General features: G+C 39.2%; 1 protein-coding gene across 1 annotated transcript; it reads left to right on the plus strand.

Moving 5' to 3' along the window:
- Positions 1–15,614: 15,614 nt before the first annotated feature.
- On the plus strand, positions 15,615–16,469 carry LOC141492153 (actin, cytoplasmic 2-like). The gene is given in 1 exon segment (XM_074192745.1): positions 15,615–16,469. A coding segment is annotated over 1 exon segment (843 nt). The 5' UTR covers positions 15,615–15,626.
- The last annotated feature ends 606 nt before the right edge of the window (positions 16,470–17,075 follow it).

Raw genomic sequence — 17,075 nt, forward strand, 5'->3', positions numbered from 1 at the left:
TCCTTCTTCCTTACTCAAGTGCATGTGGGAAGAATTCACCCTGATGGTTTGATCATATCCTTTGTCAACATCACATTCACCTTCCTAGAAGAGTTAAAATAAACACAAGACTTCTGTGCCTGGGCAGGATGTAAGCCAAAGATAGAAGGTTATAGTTTAACTGACTGCCCCCAGTCTCCATCTGTGGCAAACTAGTTCTTCAGAGGGGGTTGGAGTATATGTGTGTGGGGGGGAGGGTAGTATAGTGAAGGAGGGGGTGAAAAGAATTCTTGAGCTTGCTGCTACCTATTGAGAAGGAGGATATAAGGGAAAGGGTAAGTAATGTCTCTTCCCCCTGAACTATATGGCAAGAAGGGGTCATACTATAGTGACCCAGAGTTAGGAAAACCTAAATTTAGCTCTCACATTTTATACTTATTAACTAGAAAACTATAAACAAGTCGATTAATCAGTTTAAGTTCCAATTTTTTTTTTTTTTTTAGGTTTTTGCAAGGCAAATGGGGTTAAGTGGCTTGCCCAAGGCCACACAGCTAGGTAATTATTATGTGTCTGACACTGGGATTTGAACTCAGGTAGTCCTGACTCCAGGGCTGGTGCTCTATCCACTATGCCACCTAGCTTCCCCTATTAGTTTGATTTAGTAAAATGAGGATTGGCCTAGTGGCCAGTGCTTTATTCACTGCACCTAAGTTCCAATTTCTTCATCTGTAAGATGAGGAAAATTATACCTGGAGCATTTCACATGGTTATTCTGAGGCTCAAATGAAATGATGCATGTAAAGCACCGGTATAAATTTCAACGATTTTTATATAAATGCCCAAATTTAAGTCAATAGTGCTTAGAATGAGAATTTGCAAAGGATAAGGAAGACAATGGAAGATGGGGAAAAAAAGGAAAAGAGAGTAGACTTTCCATGTTTAATCCAGCTCAACAAATCAGTTTTTTCCCCCTAGGATATCTGGTCAGCACATTTTTTTTAACTTTATAATTCATTTATTTATTTTTCCAACTACATGCAAAGAAAGTTTTCAACATACGTTTTTCTGTAAGATATTGAGTTCCATATTTTTCTTGATCCCTCCCTTCCTTCCCTTCCCTTCCCCCTCCCCTTGACAGTACATAATTGGATATAGGTTAGACATGTACAACTATGTTAAGCATATTTTCACATTAGTCATGTTGTGAAAGAAGAATCAGGACAAAAAGGGAAAAAAACCATGGAAGAAAAAACATAAAGCATAAAACAAATTTTAAAAATTGAAAATAATGTCCTTTGGTCTGCATTCCTTGGTTTTAATCTCTGAATGTGGATGGCATTTTCTATCACAAGTCCTTTAGAATTATCTTTGATCATTTTACTGCTGAGAAGAGCTAAGTCCATCTTAGTTGATCAACACAATTCAGAGAATCATTTATTAAGCAGTTACCCTATGCCATAAACTACTTTCTCTACAGGTTCCCAAATACCATCTAAGGATAAATAAATAAGAATTCTAATATACTATTGGTGGGAACTAAATTGTAGAGGGCCTTGAATATCTAAGGAGTTTGTACTTTAATAAATAGGTAAGGGAGGGCCCCTGAAAGATTTTAAATAGATGTATTTACATTGCTTCTTTAGATGATTATGGAGGCAAGAGGCTGAAAAATGAACTGAAACAGAGACTAAAGGTAATCACATAATAATGGCTAGCATTTATATAGTTCTTTAAGTATTGCAAACTACATTATCATGTTATCTCATTTTGACCAGGTAGGAGCCTTTATGATAGCCTAGACCAATGATAAAAAGGTTGAACTAATGCTGAATGATGGGAAGGGTGGGAGGGAGGAGGGGAAAGAGATACTGTGGAGGTGAAGTTGATAACACTAAGTAACTAATTAATTCTTTAAGCTCCCTCAGCTCTTATATCCAGAGATGATTCTGAGGTTTTTGAACCCAAATGACAGGGAAATTAGAAAAAAAAAATCAGTTTCAGAGAAAGGATATCACATAATGCTGAATTTGAGAGAAATAATGTCCCACATAGAAGGAGATATTTACCAGGTTACTAGAAACACAGAACTGGAACTCTGGGGGGAAACTAGGATTTTGGAGCTTCTCATTTTTCTAACTTCAATTGCTACCTCTACAAAGATGAGCTTTTTATGGGAGAATGGGTAGAGATAAGAAGAAACAACTTTGGGAGATACACCCACATTTTAGGAAACTTAACAAAATATTAAAATAACAAGCTCATAGAACTTTAAAAAATCCTGAGGTTAGTGCCCATTGTTATTTTCAGGGTGATTCTTCTCTCCCATTTCTTTTTTTTGTTTTGTTTTGTTTTTTAGGTTTTTGCAAGGCAAACAGGGTTAAGTGACTTGCCCAAGGCCACACAGCTAGGAAATTATTAAGTGTCTGGGACCAGATTTGAACCCAGGTGCTCCTGACTCCAAGGCCGGTGCTTTATCCACTATGCAACCTAGCCTCCCCTCTCTCCCATTTCTTTGTAAATTTTTCTGTCATACAGTTCTAATTGAAATCCTTATATTACAAAGAATTAAAAGTCAGCCAATGGGCTAGATAAACAAATTCAAGGCTCTTTGGAGACCTCATTTCCTCTGTATTCCATTTGGGAGAAAGAGAATGTGGTGGGGAAACATGTGAATTAAGGATTGAGTTGGGACTGTAAGAAGGAGGAAAGAAAGAAGAGAGAGGGGAAGTGGAGAAATGAGCCCATATTCCAGATGTGCTGTTGGCTTAATTAATATGCTGGTTGGGTTAGGCTAAGTGCAGATAGAAAATTTTATGGTGCTCGAAATGACATTGATTTTAATTTAAGGCACATTTTTGATTGGCACAGATATCATAAAATGTATCAGATTAAGAGCTGGAAGGAACCTTGGAGATATTTTGTTTAATTCCCATAAGACCACCTAGTCAACCTTATATCAATATTTTCTTGGAAAGTATCAGTTTCCTTTAGAAAAAAAATATAGAACCAGCATGGTGTTAGCTTGATAAGTATTTTTGTTTGTCTGGGTTTTTGGCTTATTAAACCTAATTACTTGGAGGCCCAGACGATTAGTTTGATTTAGTTTTTTGTTGTTGTTGGGTTTTTTTTTTTAGTTTTTTAGGTTTTTTTTTTAGTTTTTTTTTTTTGCAAGGCAATGGGGTTAAGTGGCTTGCCCAAGGCCACACAGCTAGGTAATTATTATGTGTCTGACACTGGGATTTGAACTCAGGTAGTCCTGACTCCAGGGCTGGTGCTCTATCCACTATGCCACCTAGCTTCCCCTATTAGTTTGATTTAGTAAAATGAGGATTGGCCTAGAACCCTAGAGATCTGGGTTTTAGTTTAATTCTATTTCCAGTTGTGTGAACTTAGACCTGTTTACTCATTTACAAAATGAGATAAAAGGAACCATCATCCCTTTTGGCTTTAACAGTTTATGAATCTATCTTCGTGGCACATGACTTGTATTAAAGAAAAAATCCCATAGACCTTCCTGCTTTTAATTCTCAAAAAAACATTGTTTATGCCTCCCTTATAAACTTCCACAATCTACTTTGCATTACAGTTATTTCTGTACATATTTTCTCTCTCCCATATGAAGCTAATTTTCTCAAGGGCAAGGAAATATGTCTCCCTTCCTTCCTTCCTTCCTTCCTTCCTTCCTTCCTTCCTTCCTTCCTTCCTTCCTTCCTTCCTTCCTTCCTTCCCACCTTTCTTCTTTCTTTCTCTCTCTTTTAGTTCCCTTCCATGGGTGCTTTGTGAATTTTTTTTAAGGGGGGGTAAAACTGAAATGAATTGAGTCCAATATAGTGAAAAGGGTAGTAGACTTAAAGTCAGAAGTCATGGATTCTGTGATTTTGCACAAATCACTTGATCTCTTTTCTTTATACATAAAATAAAAGGATTTGACCAAAAAATCCCTAAGATTCCCTCCTGTTCTAAAATTCTCCATGAATATCTAAAAAATACTATCTATTCACTTCTTGTAGTATCAGAGAGCACAAGTTTTCTGCTCCTATAAGGACTGAGAAAAATACACAGGTACTTCCATCTGGTCAGTCTAGATTTGTCCATATAAAAATTCAGGTTTTTGGCTTATAGTCTCTATATATGTATATGGTCAGAAGCTACTAAGGAATTGAAGTATCTAAATAATTGCTGAGTTGGGGGAGGGGAGGCAGTGATAGAGGGAACCTATTAGCAGGAAGTGGGGAAAGAGCCTTAGATTTGGAATCAGTAGACCTGGGTTCAAATTCTAGTTCTATCACCTATTACTTTTGTGATTTTGGCAAACTACTTAATCAGGAGTCTTGGATTCTATTCATGGGTCTTCTATTAATTAGTTTTCCAATCTAAGGTATCTAGGTCTCAGTTTCCTTATCTGGAAAATGAAGAACTTGATGCTCTAAAATCTCCTCCAGACTTAACATTTTATGAATCTACATTCAAAACAAAAAACAAAAAACAAAAACCCCCAAACCCTCCACAGGTCTCATGAGCTTCCAGAGGATTAATTAAGAGTGTTAGGAATAAGACTTAGAGTTGGGATTCATTGATTTTAATTTAAGGCACATTTAATTTAAGGCACCAAAACAGGCCTTAGAGATCATCTAGTCTCATTTTTATGGATGAGGAAATTGAAGCCAGAGAAATTAAGTGGCCCAATTTGGGACTAAAGTTTCATCCCATGATTGTGGGAGATATGGCACACCCAGCAGAGAGTCCCTCCCAATCTCTAGAGGGAGTTGCTGGAAATCGAACTTCTATATTTCTGGTGCCCCAAGACTTGGAAGATCTAATGAATATGAGTTTTCCTCAGTGAACACCCTCCACAACTTCTGGCTCTCTTTGGTTTGGGGTCTTTTTTATGGTTTGGATAGCATAAAAATCAATGACATTATTTGGGTCCCTGGGGCTAGACTGAATTGATAGTACCAGCTCAGAACTCTAATTACAATCTGGTGGGTAATTCAGCTCATCAAGAAATTTTCATCTTCCAGGCTCTGAAGTCTCCCCAAGTACAATCTATTTAATATCTTTTTCCCTTTCAAGCTAGAAATCTTCAAATCACCAGTTATATAATACTAGACAGATTAGGATCTCTAGGAAGCTAGAGATCTGGTAAGAAATCTTAAAGGGGTCTTGGGGGGAATGTCATGATCCTTAGAAGAATTGCAGTGGTCCACTAAAGATGAGCTTTCAGAGTTTTTTTTTTTTGGTTTTTTTTTTGCCTATTGCTACCATCTCAGACCAGATGAGGAACTCAGTAGAAAAGAGATATGAAAGAAGTTGGAAAGAAACCTAAGTATAAGAAATCACATTTGTTATTTGGGAGAAACTTTTTGGATAGGATAAGGATAGAGGGAAAGCCTTTCTAATAGAGAGCAGATGGAGCAGAGGAATGCAACTTAGCACACGTTGACTTCTTGCCTATGACATCCCACCCTCTTATCCCCACAAAAGCCAATGTTCTCCAAAGGCCAAAATACTAAGTTCCCTGTGGTTGATGCTCTATTATTCCACTAAGCAAATATGTTGGAGAAGAGGGGATGGTTAATTATTGCAGTGTGTGTATCCAGATTGTGTATGTATAAGTGGATATATGTATGTGCGTTTGTGTTTTGTTTCAGGCATTCATTCAATAAACATTTGTTAAATGCCTACTATGAACCAGTCACTAAGCAAAAGATAGTTTCTGCCCTCAAGGAACTTACAATCTAAACTATACAAGGACCTCAAAAGCAAAAGCTCTTAGGACAATAAATTCATTCATTTAGACTATCTTATCCAATCCTCTCTTTTTTAGAGAAGATATGAAAGGTTAGAACAGGTGAGTGACTTGTCCAAGGTCCTAAAAATAGAAGAGTCAAGATATGACCCCTTTGACATCTTTCACTGAAGTATTCTTTAAATGTTCAGTACAGGATAAAGAAAGCACTTCCAAGCTAATATTTCTATATAGGTTAAGTGCTTTTAAAATGTTTTGTCTAATAATCAAGAATGCCTTCAACTTACTTCCAAAGTGATGTTAGGCAAGATATGTGGCCTCTCTGAGGCTCAGTTTCTTCATCTATGAAATAAAGGCATGGACTTCCATCTTGAATATTCCCTTCCCTATCTCAGTCCAATAATCTGCTTTGTGCAGTGCTTGCAAGGTGGAGCTTGGCACTGACGTCTGTGACCCACTCTGGGGAGACTTCTTTGTTTTTGAGAACCTAGGGGGGCCCCTGATTCCATTGACACTCCCAAGTTTTTGCCTCCCTTGATGGCTCCCAGACATCCCTATGCTGATGACCAGAGAAGCCACTGTACTGTGATTCCTGTTTGTGAGCCCAAATAAATTAGGAGCCCGGGTTGGCATTTCCCCCACAAACATGTCCCTCCCTGCCAACCCCCCTCCCTTTCCTATTCTTTCCCCATGCCCAGACTGGTGAGAAACTTCTGAGAAACAACTTACACAATTAAGTCCGAAGTCATGTTTAGTTCAGCGCCATTGGGTGCTTAATTGGTTGATTCTATTACTGTTCCCCTCATCTGCCAACACTGCTTCTAACAAGCCGCTTGCTGGGCAATTAATCCTGCCTGGGACTCAGGTTCCTGAAAGTAGGGCTGATTTAAGGACCTGCTCCCTAGTCCAGGAGTTTGTTACTCTAGTCACTTGTAAGGTGAAGTTACTCATCCAGAGATCCTGGAGGACTCTCGTGGGCAGGGCCAAAAAGACTGGAAGCTGAGCCTCTGGGATCTCTGGAAGGAAGATGGAATTTAAAAACAAATTTTGGTCAGGAAAATGCAGGCCTGACTTTCATTAACTTCCTACCTCTTCCACTTACAAAGAAAATCCCAACAAACAAAAACATCCTGTCCACAACCTGCCAAGTGAATCATAGACTCATAAGATTATAATTTAAAGCCAAAAGAGGTCTCAAGTGTCATCTAGCCCAATTTCCTTATTTTATAGATGAGGAAACTGAGGGGAGTTAAATAAAATTCCTAATAACCGCATAATAATAAGCTAATAATTTGCAGGGAATGGGATTTGAAACTGAATTGTCCAGGGCTGAAATTGTTTCCTTTATAATTCAGAGGGTCAAATAGCCACTTGTAAACAATTCTGAAATAGCCCCTCACCCTGACCCCATGCAAAGTAGAAATTAAGTAGAACAAACACCATCCACTGAGAAGGAAAAGGGGAATGAAATTATACTGTTTAAAAAATAAATGAGTAGAGGCAGTATAATTTAGTGAAAAGGAATCAGGGAACCTGTCTCTATGATTTACTACTTGTAGGAGCTCCTTAGGCAAATCACTTAACCTTTCTAGACCCCAGTTTGCTCACCTGGAAAATTAGGAGGGTAGAACTAGATGGACTCCAGGGACCCTCTCAGCTCTAGGTCTATGATCTTAGGAAGATGTTTGCATCAATCTTTAAGGGAAGGGCTGGCTTTAAAGTGTGGTCTACGGGGTAGACATTCAGCAGAAAGTGAACTGAATTGTAATAATATCCTGGTAGAGGTAAAGCTTGACTCTTAAGGGATTGACTTTAGCTGTCTTTTTGTCCTGGGGAGAAACCATCTGTGCTTACCTTCTGGGTCATTTCATCATTCTGATCTCTAGTCCAAAGATCTACTAGGAAACAAGATTTGGATTCAAATCCTACTTCTGACTCTTATGAGCTTTGTAGTCATAGATAAATAATTTTACTTTTCTTAGTAACTACTTCATGGAGTTGCAGTGAAGTTCCAATGAAATGTAATGAAGGTTTGGCAAAATGTAAGATACCTGGGTTGCTGTTTCTCTCCATGGGTGACCTTGGGAATATGGCTTTCTGGAGAATCATGATAACATATAAAGGAAGTACTTTGGATGGTGGAGTATGTATGAACATTCTGTCACTGGACCTGGTTTGTTAGTTTGTTAACCACATAGTTGGGTTTTTTCTATTGGTTATATAGCTAAATCTGACAGCTTCTTCAAAAAGGTTTTAGCTCCTATGCTCTCTTTGCTGCATTTCTGTATAAGAAGTGAGGTGACTTCTTCAATCACAATGACTAGTGATAGACTATGGAGCAAGAGAAAAGGCCTCAGGGCCACTTTCCCTTCTGAGGGGGGTATGCTTCCCCCCTCCCCCAGGGCCTTTTAATAGAAAGGAAAAGATTGGAAATTATACTGATGGTTGTTTTTTTTTCTGAGTCATTTGTGTATAGTTAAACCATCAATTTATTCAAGTAAAGATCAAAATCAGTAAGTGAGAAAAAAAGGATAAAGATGGAAAGATATTAAATGCAATTTTTACAACTCCATACTAACTTATTTATACCAGTTACTGACTGAAAAAATGGGTAGATAGCAGCTCAGATGACTACCATTTCCTATGGAAAGTTTAAACAATGTAAATCTATTACAACAGCACTGAGATCCTTCCAGTTGGCCCAGATTTGCACATTCCAAGTCATCTCTGGAGAAGCTAGGTGGCAGAATGGATAGAGTGCTGATCCTGGAGTCAAGAGGACCTGAGTTCAAATCCAGCCTTAGACACTTAATAATTACCTAGCTGTGTGGTCTTGGGCAAGCCACTTAACCCTATTGCCTTGTAAAAAACAAACAAAACCCCCCAAAAGCCCAAGTGATCTTTGCCTCTACTGTCTTAAAGAATCTCTCATAATCTCACTCATATTCACCCCTTTGTTCATTTACTCACACTGCTAAAACCTTAATATAGGACTTCATTGCCATTTGCCTGAAATATCACCCTCCTTATTGGCCCCCTAATAAATGGCCTTCTAATTGAACTTTCTGAATCCAGTCTGACTAATGTTACTTTCCTCCTCAATAAGGAGGGCTTCCTATTATGTCAAAGTTCAAATACAAAAATGGTCTGAAGTCTTAGGCCATTAACAGTCTCCTTTTACAGACATATCACTTCTCTTAATTTAGTCTACATTGTATTTGCTTTTGTGGTGCATCCTATTCCAATCTTCATCTTTTCTTAGGGTGTATTCACACACCTAGAATACACTCTCCTCACTTTCTCCTCTCAGGAATCCTTAGAATCCTCCTTTAGTGTTCAACCCCAGCTTCCTAGATAGGGCCTTTCCTAATTTCCCTCCTCAAACTCCCACTCTCTTTCCCCATATCAAAATTATTTTGTTAATTGTTTTTACTGGTTTGTGTACATTTTTTTTAGAGATGTGTGTGTGTCTTTCCTGACAGAATGTAAGTTCCTTGAGGAGCTTCATCATTATCCCCAGAGTCTGGAATATGGTAAGTTCTTAAACAATGCTTGTTGATTGACTTGTTGGAAAAGGAAACCAAAAGAAATCAGGACCCAGAAGGACTCAGAACCTAGAAACCACATTGGTAAATAAGCACTTGATTGGTCACTTTACTAAGTACAGAGATATGGAGGCCAAGGACAATTCTGATTTAGAACATAAACTTCTTTGTATTAGATATTGGTGCACGACAGTGGAAAATTATGTCAGTATTGATTCATTAAGCAATGAGAAGCAGCAGAGGAAAAAAAGGATCTTCTAACTCCAAGTTGATGATATATTGATCCTATAAGGCACATATTATATACATTATATATATGTATATTATATATATATATATGCTCACCCAATTGTTAGCTCAATACATTAATGGACCTGTGACTTCAGTAATATGGATCCTAATCTAATAGTGGTACTGAGCCTGGAGTCACAAAGATTCCAGTTCAAATTCAGTTTGTGGACAAATTATTTAATTTTGTTGCCTCAGTTTCTTCGCATCTATAAAATGAGCTGGAGAAGAAAATGGCAAAACATTCCAGCATCTTTGCCCCAAATGGGATCACAAAGAGTCAGCCCATCAGAGGGAAGGACATGCCAAGCAAAGTCACTAGCTCCTTGAAATTAGATTGGGTAGTAAGCACATCTTGTCTAGAGATGAGCTCTAAACAATGCTTTGCTTACCTTAAGGGCTTGAGCTACCTTGCTCTGGTCCTGTCTCCTTTCTTTCCCTTCATCTTGTTATTTTAACTTGTTCTCTATTTTTGAAAGCATGACACCTGGGGTCTCAGGATGGATGGTGGCATTGTGCTCTTGCCCTTTCTATCTATTCGAAGAAATAATTATCTGATTAGGAGACAAGATACCTTGGGATGGGGACAACAAAAAAATAAGATCATTTTGAACTGCTGGGTATCAAATTAGCTTGTTATTTTAGGGGGAGGAGAGAGAGGGTTAGCAGCATGCCAAACACAAATTTTTGCCATCATATCAATTAAAGACAGTAGGGAAGGGGACAACATGGAGAACTGAAATACACATATAATCCCAAACTCTCTTTTTCTTTCAACTTCCTCTTTTACCAAATTTATAGCCAGAGTTGCTAAGGAGCTAAGTTAACTGATAGGGAGTTTCATTTCCTTTCCCTGGTTAGGCAACCCCCTCCCACTACTTTTCCTCCCCACTTTACTTTTCAGCCAGGAGTGCTAATGAGCAATGAAATAGCTAAAAGGCTGACAGGATGTGGAGAGAAGGAGGAAAAGCCTTGATAATCCATGAACAAGATAATTGGCCCCTGAATAATCAAGGTTGGTCATGTTACCAAACCATTCCTTTTAAAGGACAGAGAAGGAGGCACTCAGAAGATCTGATGCATTTCTAGCTACTGCAATTTTAACAGTGAAGAAATTTGAAGAAGAGTTTTAATGAGAATATTTAAGGACTATGATATGTATATATCCAACTAAGGAAGCCCTTGGAAGACCATTTATCTCTGGAGAGAAATGAGAAGGGTAGGGATTGTATCAGTTTAAGAGTAAAAAAAACAACAACAAAATGTTCAAGCAAAACCCCCCAATAACTCTCACAAGTGAGTTACAAAGGAAGTGGTATGATATTGAGGAAGAAGGTTTTTGGTAGAGACAGGCAGACTATGAAGAGCTACTAGTCTAGGTAGGAAAGAAGGAAGGGACCTCTCCTTAGAGACCACCTTCCCCCCAATCCTTTAGACTTTGAGAGATTAGAAACTTTATCTAATAGTACATTTATTTTCTTTTCTTCACCCAATCTCACAATGTATCTTCTAAACATTCAATGACCCTCTGAGAGATTATAGAGTTTTATAACTGAGGAGAGAGATAGCACCCTTATTTTAAAGATGACGAAAATGAAGATTTCCTGAGGAATGAGTCAATGGGCAGAGTGCTAAAGCCCTAGATTCAGCTCTCTTCTAATGAAATCATGTGGTAATGAAGCCAGAAACAGATATTAAATCTCTGTCCAAGCTAGTCAGTTTGGCTCAGGGTAAAACCATTCCTTAGGCTTCAGATATATTTAGGTCACTGGGAACATTTGGGCTTTGGAGGCTGTGGCACTAAACTGAATGACTCAGTGAAAATCCATCAGCACCCCTAGAAAGTAACCAAAGCCTTTTGAATTATGACAGAAAAGGGAGATATCAAGGAGGATTATCCACCCTCCAAGCATCTCAGAGCAGAGGACTTGTCAAATGGCAGTTCTTATACTTATCTACTCAAGGACTAAGGGACATTTTATTTTATTTTTTATTTTTATTTTTTATGTTTTTGCAAGGCAAACGGGGTTAAGTGGCTTGCCCAAGGCCACACAGCTAGCTAACTATTAAGTGTCTGAGACTGGATTTGAACCCAGGTACTCCTGACTCCAGGGCAGGTGCTTTATCCACTGCCACCTAGCTGCCCCAGTAAGGGACATTTTAAAGCACCATCTTTTGTAAAAATCCTAACATACTGATATGAAATTTCCTAATCAAGACTGATGGTCACTAAGATGTATTCAAGTTGTGACATTCTGCAGTTCTGTGGACCCATGCTTTGGATACAGGTGACAACTCAGTTTCTATGCCTTCAATCTGTGTGATAGGGACCAAATGACTTGCTCTTTCTGAGCAATAGTTTCCTCTTCTGCATATTGCAGATAATCACATTTGCAGTTACTCATCTCTCAGGTTGTTTGTAAAATCTTAATGCATTTTATAAATATTCTTTATTATTATAATCCACTTAGTTTTATGCTTGAGATTCTCTCTTTGTAAAATGAAGTATTTCCCCAAGCTGACTTCACAGGACTCTGTCTGAATTAAACTTTGCCTGAAACAGGTCATGGAATCCTCAAGCAAAAAGTATAAACACAAGCCATAAGCATTCTAGTCAAACCTCCTTCATTAAATGGTATAATTTGCTGCTTGAAGGTGAGGTGAGGTCATGTTTATCTTTTCTTCCCCTCCAGGTGTCTGCCATGGTGTTTCACACACACAGTAGGCTCTTAATGAATGTTTGCTCTTTGAGCTATAAATTAAACGTGCCACTCAAGAATGGTTCTCATTTTCAGAGGGTCCTGAGAATTCTGGGAAAGGGTATCCCAGGGAAGAAAAGGGAGACATGGGCAGCAGCATGGTATAAAGGGGGAAATAGCCAAAAAATTAGCCATGGATTTTAGAAGACCTGAGTTCAAATTCTTTTTTTGGGGGGGGGGCGTTCCAAGACCACACAGTTAGGTAATTAAGTGTCTGAGGCCAGATTTGAACTCAGGTACTCCTGACTCCAGGGCCTGTGATCTATCAACACACCACCTAGCTACACCGGAGTCCAAAAAGTAACACTAACCGCTATTAGCTGATCATGTTGAGGTACTTGGAAGGGATTTCAATGGTTGCCTAGACTAATATGAACAAGAATCTCTTCTATTACATTCCCTAAGTGGTCATACAGAACTTAAATGAAGGGGGAAAGGGTATGCTAGTAAATATTTAATAAACAACTCTCTGAAAAAATAAAATGTTAGGACTGTTTACTTTTAATATACATTAATTTTCTCCATCACGATCAACAAAACAATAAATCAGGTCCTTATTTGTAGAATTTGCTGGTTTCTGAAGTGAAAATACTCACAATGAAAGTTTAACAATTAACTCTTGAGAACTGGTATGAGCTGGCTCTTGAAAATTACTACCTTCTAAGGTAGTCCATTCCACTTTGGGCTCTGACTTTTAGAAAGTTTCTCTTTATATAAAACTCAAGTATGCCTGTTTACAACTTCTACCTATTGCTCCCAACTTTTCCCTCTAGGGCTGAGCAGAAAAAGTCTATTACCTACATTATATCATGGCTCTGAAGGTCCTTACTCTTTCTGATGTTTTCCATCTTATCCATGTCCTTCCTAAAATTTGGCCCTATGATTTTCTAGATAAGGTCTGTCTATGGGATTACAGCAGAAGGAGTCCCTCCATCCTAAGAAATATTTCATATTTTTTAATGCTTTAACCCTGATTCTTGCATACATAAATGAGGTGATTTTTAGGGACACATATGCTATAGATTGTAGGATTGAACTGTGGCAAAGAAAAGAGATGTCAAGAAGAGTCATCTACCCCTCAAGTCTTCTTGGAACAGAGTACTTGGCAAATGTCATTAGTTGTCCTTTCCCTCAAGGACTGAGCTGAAAGTCTAATACAACATTTGCTCATTTCCTAACTTTCCTTCCCAGTGTATATCATTGGATATAATGATAAAATCTGACGCTTTGCTTGCCAAGCATTTCTAATAACCTGATTTTTGCTTAGTCACAAAGAAGCTTAGTCAAGTAGAGATAGATATAAATATAAATTAAGGTAGAGAATCAAAACCTTGCCTAAATATTAGGAATTTTCCTAACTGGGGGCTCAGAGCAATTGATTTTACTCCTCTTTGTCCAAAACAAACAAACCAACCCCGCCCCGCCCCATTCCCTAAAGTAGCAGAGGAAAGAACCATGATGTACTTTAAATGAGCTAATTATTATAATGGGTCAGTCACAAAAGTGTAGCATAGTCCTATAAGAATAGCATTAAAAGAGCTGAAGCTCCAACAAATCTAAGAATGGTGAGGAAGGTTAAGAACAATAAAGGGGTAGGATAGTTAGGCTACTGGACACACTAATGTCGAACCACAATTATTTGCAGGATATAGAATAGAGGCAAGAGTATTGATTTTTAGAGTTGGGAAAATACTAATTTCTAGTAATTTAGACCTAGCCAGGGTCTCAGTTTGTTGCAGCTGCTTTGGGATTTAGAGAATCAGGCCTTCACAAGAGAATCAGGCCCATTGGTGATGTTGAAAGCATTAAGTATTTATTGTGTATATATTAGATTCATACAAGGGAAGGCATAAGACCTGCCTGGAGACACTCAGGGTCTGGGATTGGGGGAAACCAAGGATTGCTTGATTGTCCAGCTCTTGTTTATTAAAGATTATCCTAGGACAAAAGCAGAGGTAATTATAGATACAACTAAAGCAGTTCCTGGATCTTGGGCAGTGCTATGGTTTGAGGCCACACCAAAAGGACAAAGGGGTGACACTTATCCCTGCAAAAGGTTACCTTTGAACTTGACACTGATAGATCAGATCAAACTGTTGTCTCTCCACACTGGGTGAAAAATCTGGTTCTTTCATACTCTACAGCAGTAGTGTCAAACTCAAATAGAAACAGGAACACAGAACCACATGAGAATCTCTGAAGACTGAATAGTGATGTAGAAAACTGTGTATTAGGTGAAGATGGTAGAGTACTGGCCAGGACACAACTGAACTCTCCCAACATATTTCCCTTCAAAAAACTTTAAAATAGTACCTCAAATCAAATTTTGGAGTGGCAGATTCAACAAAAAAGTTAGGAGGAGACATTTTTTCAAGCCAACACAATTTAGGAGGTCTGTAATATAGGGCCAGCTTAGGTGATTCAGTGAATAGAGCACCAATCCTAGAGGCAGAAGGACCTGAGTTCAAATGTGGCCTCAAACACTTAATACTTACCTAGCTGTATGACCTTGGACAAGTGGGCTGAGACCCGGAGTATGTCAGGAACACCAAGAAAGGACATTGGCAGTGTCTGCAACAGTAAGAGAATCAGACGACTGGTCAGAGATTACAGGAAAACCCTTGCTGGCACTGGGAGCCCCTACTGATGATTCACAACAATAAACCCATAAACAGTTCTGGGTCACAGTTCCAAGATGAAGAGAAGAGACTACGACAGTCACAAGGGTGCAGGAGCCCTGGCCAGAGTTCCAGAGACAAGAGGAATGCTAGCACTTGTGGTTTCAGGAGAGCAGTGTCCCTTCTTGGATAAAGTTCATAGTGTAGGTCAGAAGAGTCCCTGGATAACATCATCTTGGAAGCACTGAAAACTGTATTTCTGAAAACAGTAGCATGAGAAAACCTAAGCTTGGCACAATACTTCTGCTACCAAGTAAGCAGTGCCCAACTTTGACATAAAGTTCATGGTGAAGAAATAGGCTGGAAAAATTAGCAAACAACAACAAAAAAGAATTTAACTTTAAAAAAGTTTCTATAGTAGCAAGAAAAACCAATATAAATGCTCAGAAGAAAACAGAATGTGAAAACAGCCACAAATAAAACCTCCAAGAAAAATGCTAACTGGACCTTAGCCCAACAAAAATTCCTGGAAAAGGCATTGCTTGTTTGTTTGTTTTAAAGATAAGAGTGGGGTCTCACTCAGTGGGCAGTGCTGGTAGGCTACTCCTGATGGTCCGCTATCACCCCCTCCCTCCCCCCGCTCTCGATTCTCAGACTTGGAGGCTGCACAGTCTCAGATTAAACAAAAATGGAAGAAGAAATTGCTGCTCTTGTGATTGACAGTGGCTCTGGCATGTGCAAAGCTGGCTTTGCTGGGGATGATGGTCCTCGGGCTGTGTTCCCCTCCATTGTTGGATGCCCAAGACACCAGGGTGTCATGGTGGGAATGGGACAGAAGGACAGTTATGTTGGTGATGAGACCCAGAGAAAGAGAGGTATCCTGACTCTGAAATATCCCATTGAGCATGGCATTGTTACCAACTGGGATGACATGGAGAAAATCTGGCATCATACCTTCTACAATGAGCTTCATGTAGCCCCTGAAGAACACCCTGTTCTGCTTACAGAAGCTCCTTTAAATCCTAAGGCCAACAGAGAGATGACACAGATCATGTTTGAGACCTTCAGCACCCCAGCCATGTATGTTGCTATTCAGGCTGTGTTGTCTCTGTATGCCTCTGGTCGTGCCACTGGTATTGTCATGGACTCTGGTGATAGTGTCACCAACACTGGGCCCATCTATTAGGGTTATGCCCTTCCCCATGCCATCCTCCGTCTGGATTTGGCTGGCCATTATCTGACAGACTACCTCATGAAGATACTGACAGAAAGAGGGTACAGCTTCACCACCACAGCTGAGAGGGAAATTGTTCGTGATATCAAGGAGAAGCTGTGCTATGTTGTCCTGGACTTCGAGCAGGAGATGGCCACTGCTGCTTCATCCTCTTCCCTGGAGAAGAGCTATGAGCTTCCTGATGGCCAGGTGATGACCATTGGCAATGAGAGGTTCAGGTGTCCAGAGACCCTCTTCCAGCCATCCTTCCTGGGTATAGAATCCTGTGGCATTCATGAGACCACTTTTTTTTTTTAAGGTTTTTGCAAAGCAAACGGGGTTAAGTGGCTTGCCCAAGGTCACACAGCTAGGTAATTATTTAAGTGTCTGAGACCGGATTTGAACTCAGGTACTCCTGACTCCAGGGCCAGTGCTTTATCCACTGGGCCACCTAGCCGCCCCCATGACACCACTTTCAATTCTATCATGAAATGTGATGTTGATATCAGAAAGGATCTATATGCCAACACAGTATTGTCTGGTGGTACTACTTATATACCCTGGTATTGCTGACAGAATGCAGAAAGAAATCACTGCCCTGAAACCTAGCACAATGAAAATTAAGATCATTGCTCCCCCTGAGTGTAAGTATTCAGTCTGGATTGGTGGTTCTATTCTGGTTTCTCTCTCCACCTTCCAGTAGATGTGGATCAGTAAGCAAGAATATGATGAATCTGGCCCATCCATTGTCCATCACAAATGCTTCTAAATGGACTGCTAGCTGATGCATAGCATTTGTTGCATGAGTATTCACAAAGTGAAAATTTGCCCTGGCAAATATACACCTCATGTTAGCCTCATGAAACTGGAATAAAAGTCTTCTTTAAAAAGAAACTTGTCCTTGGGGAAGTTTGTATCTGATAT

The sequence above is a fragment of the Macrotis lagotis genome, chromosome 6 (assembly GCF_037893015.1).
Source record: "Macrotis lagotis isolate mMagLag1 chromosome 6, bilby.v1.9.chrom.fasta, whole genome shotgun sequence".
NCBI lineage: Eukaryota > Metazoa > Chordata > Mammalia > Peramelemorphia > Peramelidae > Macrotis > Macrotis lagotis.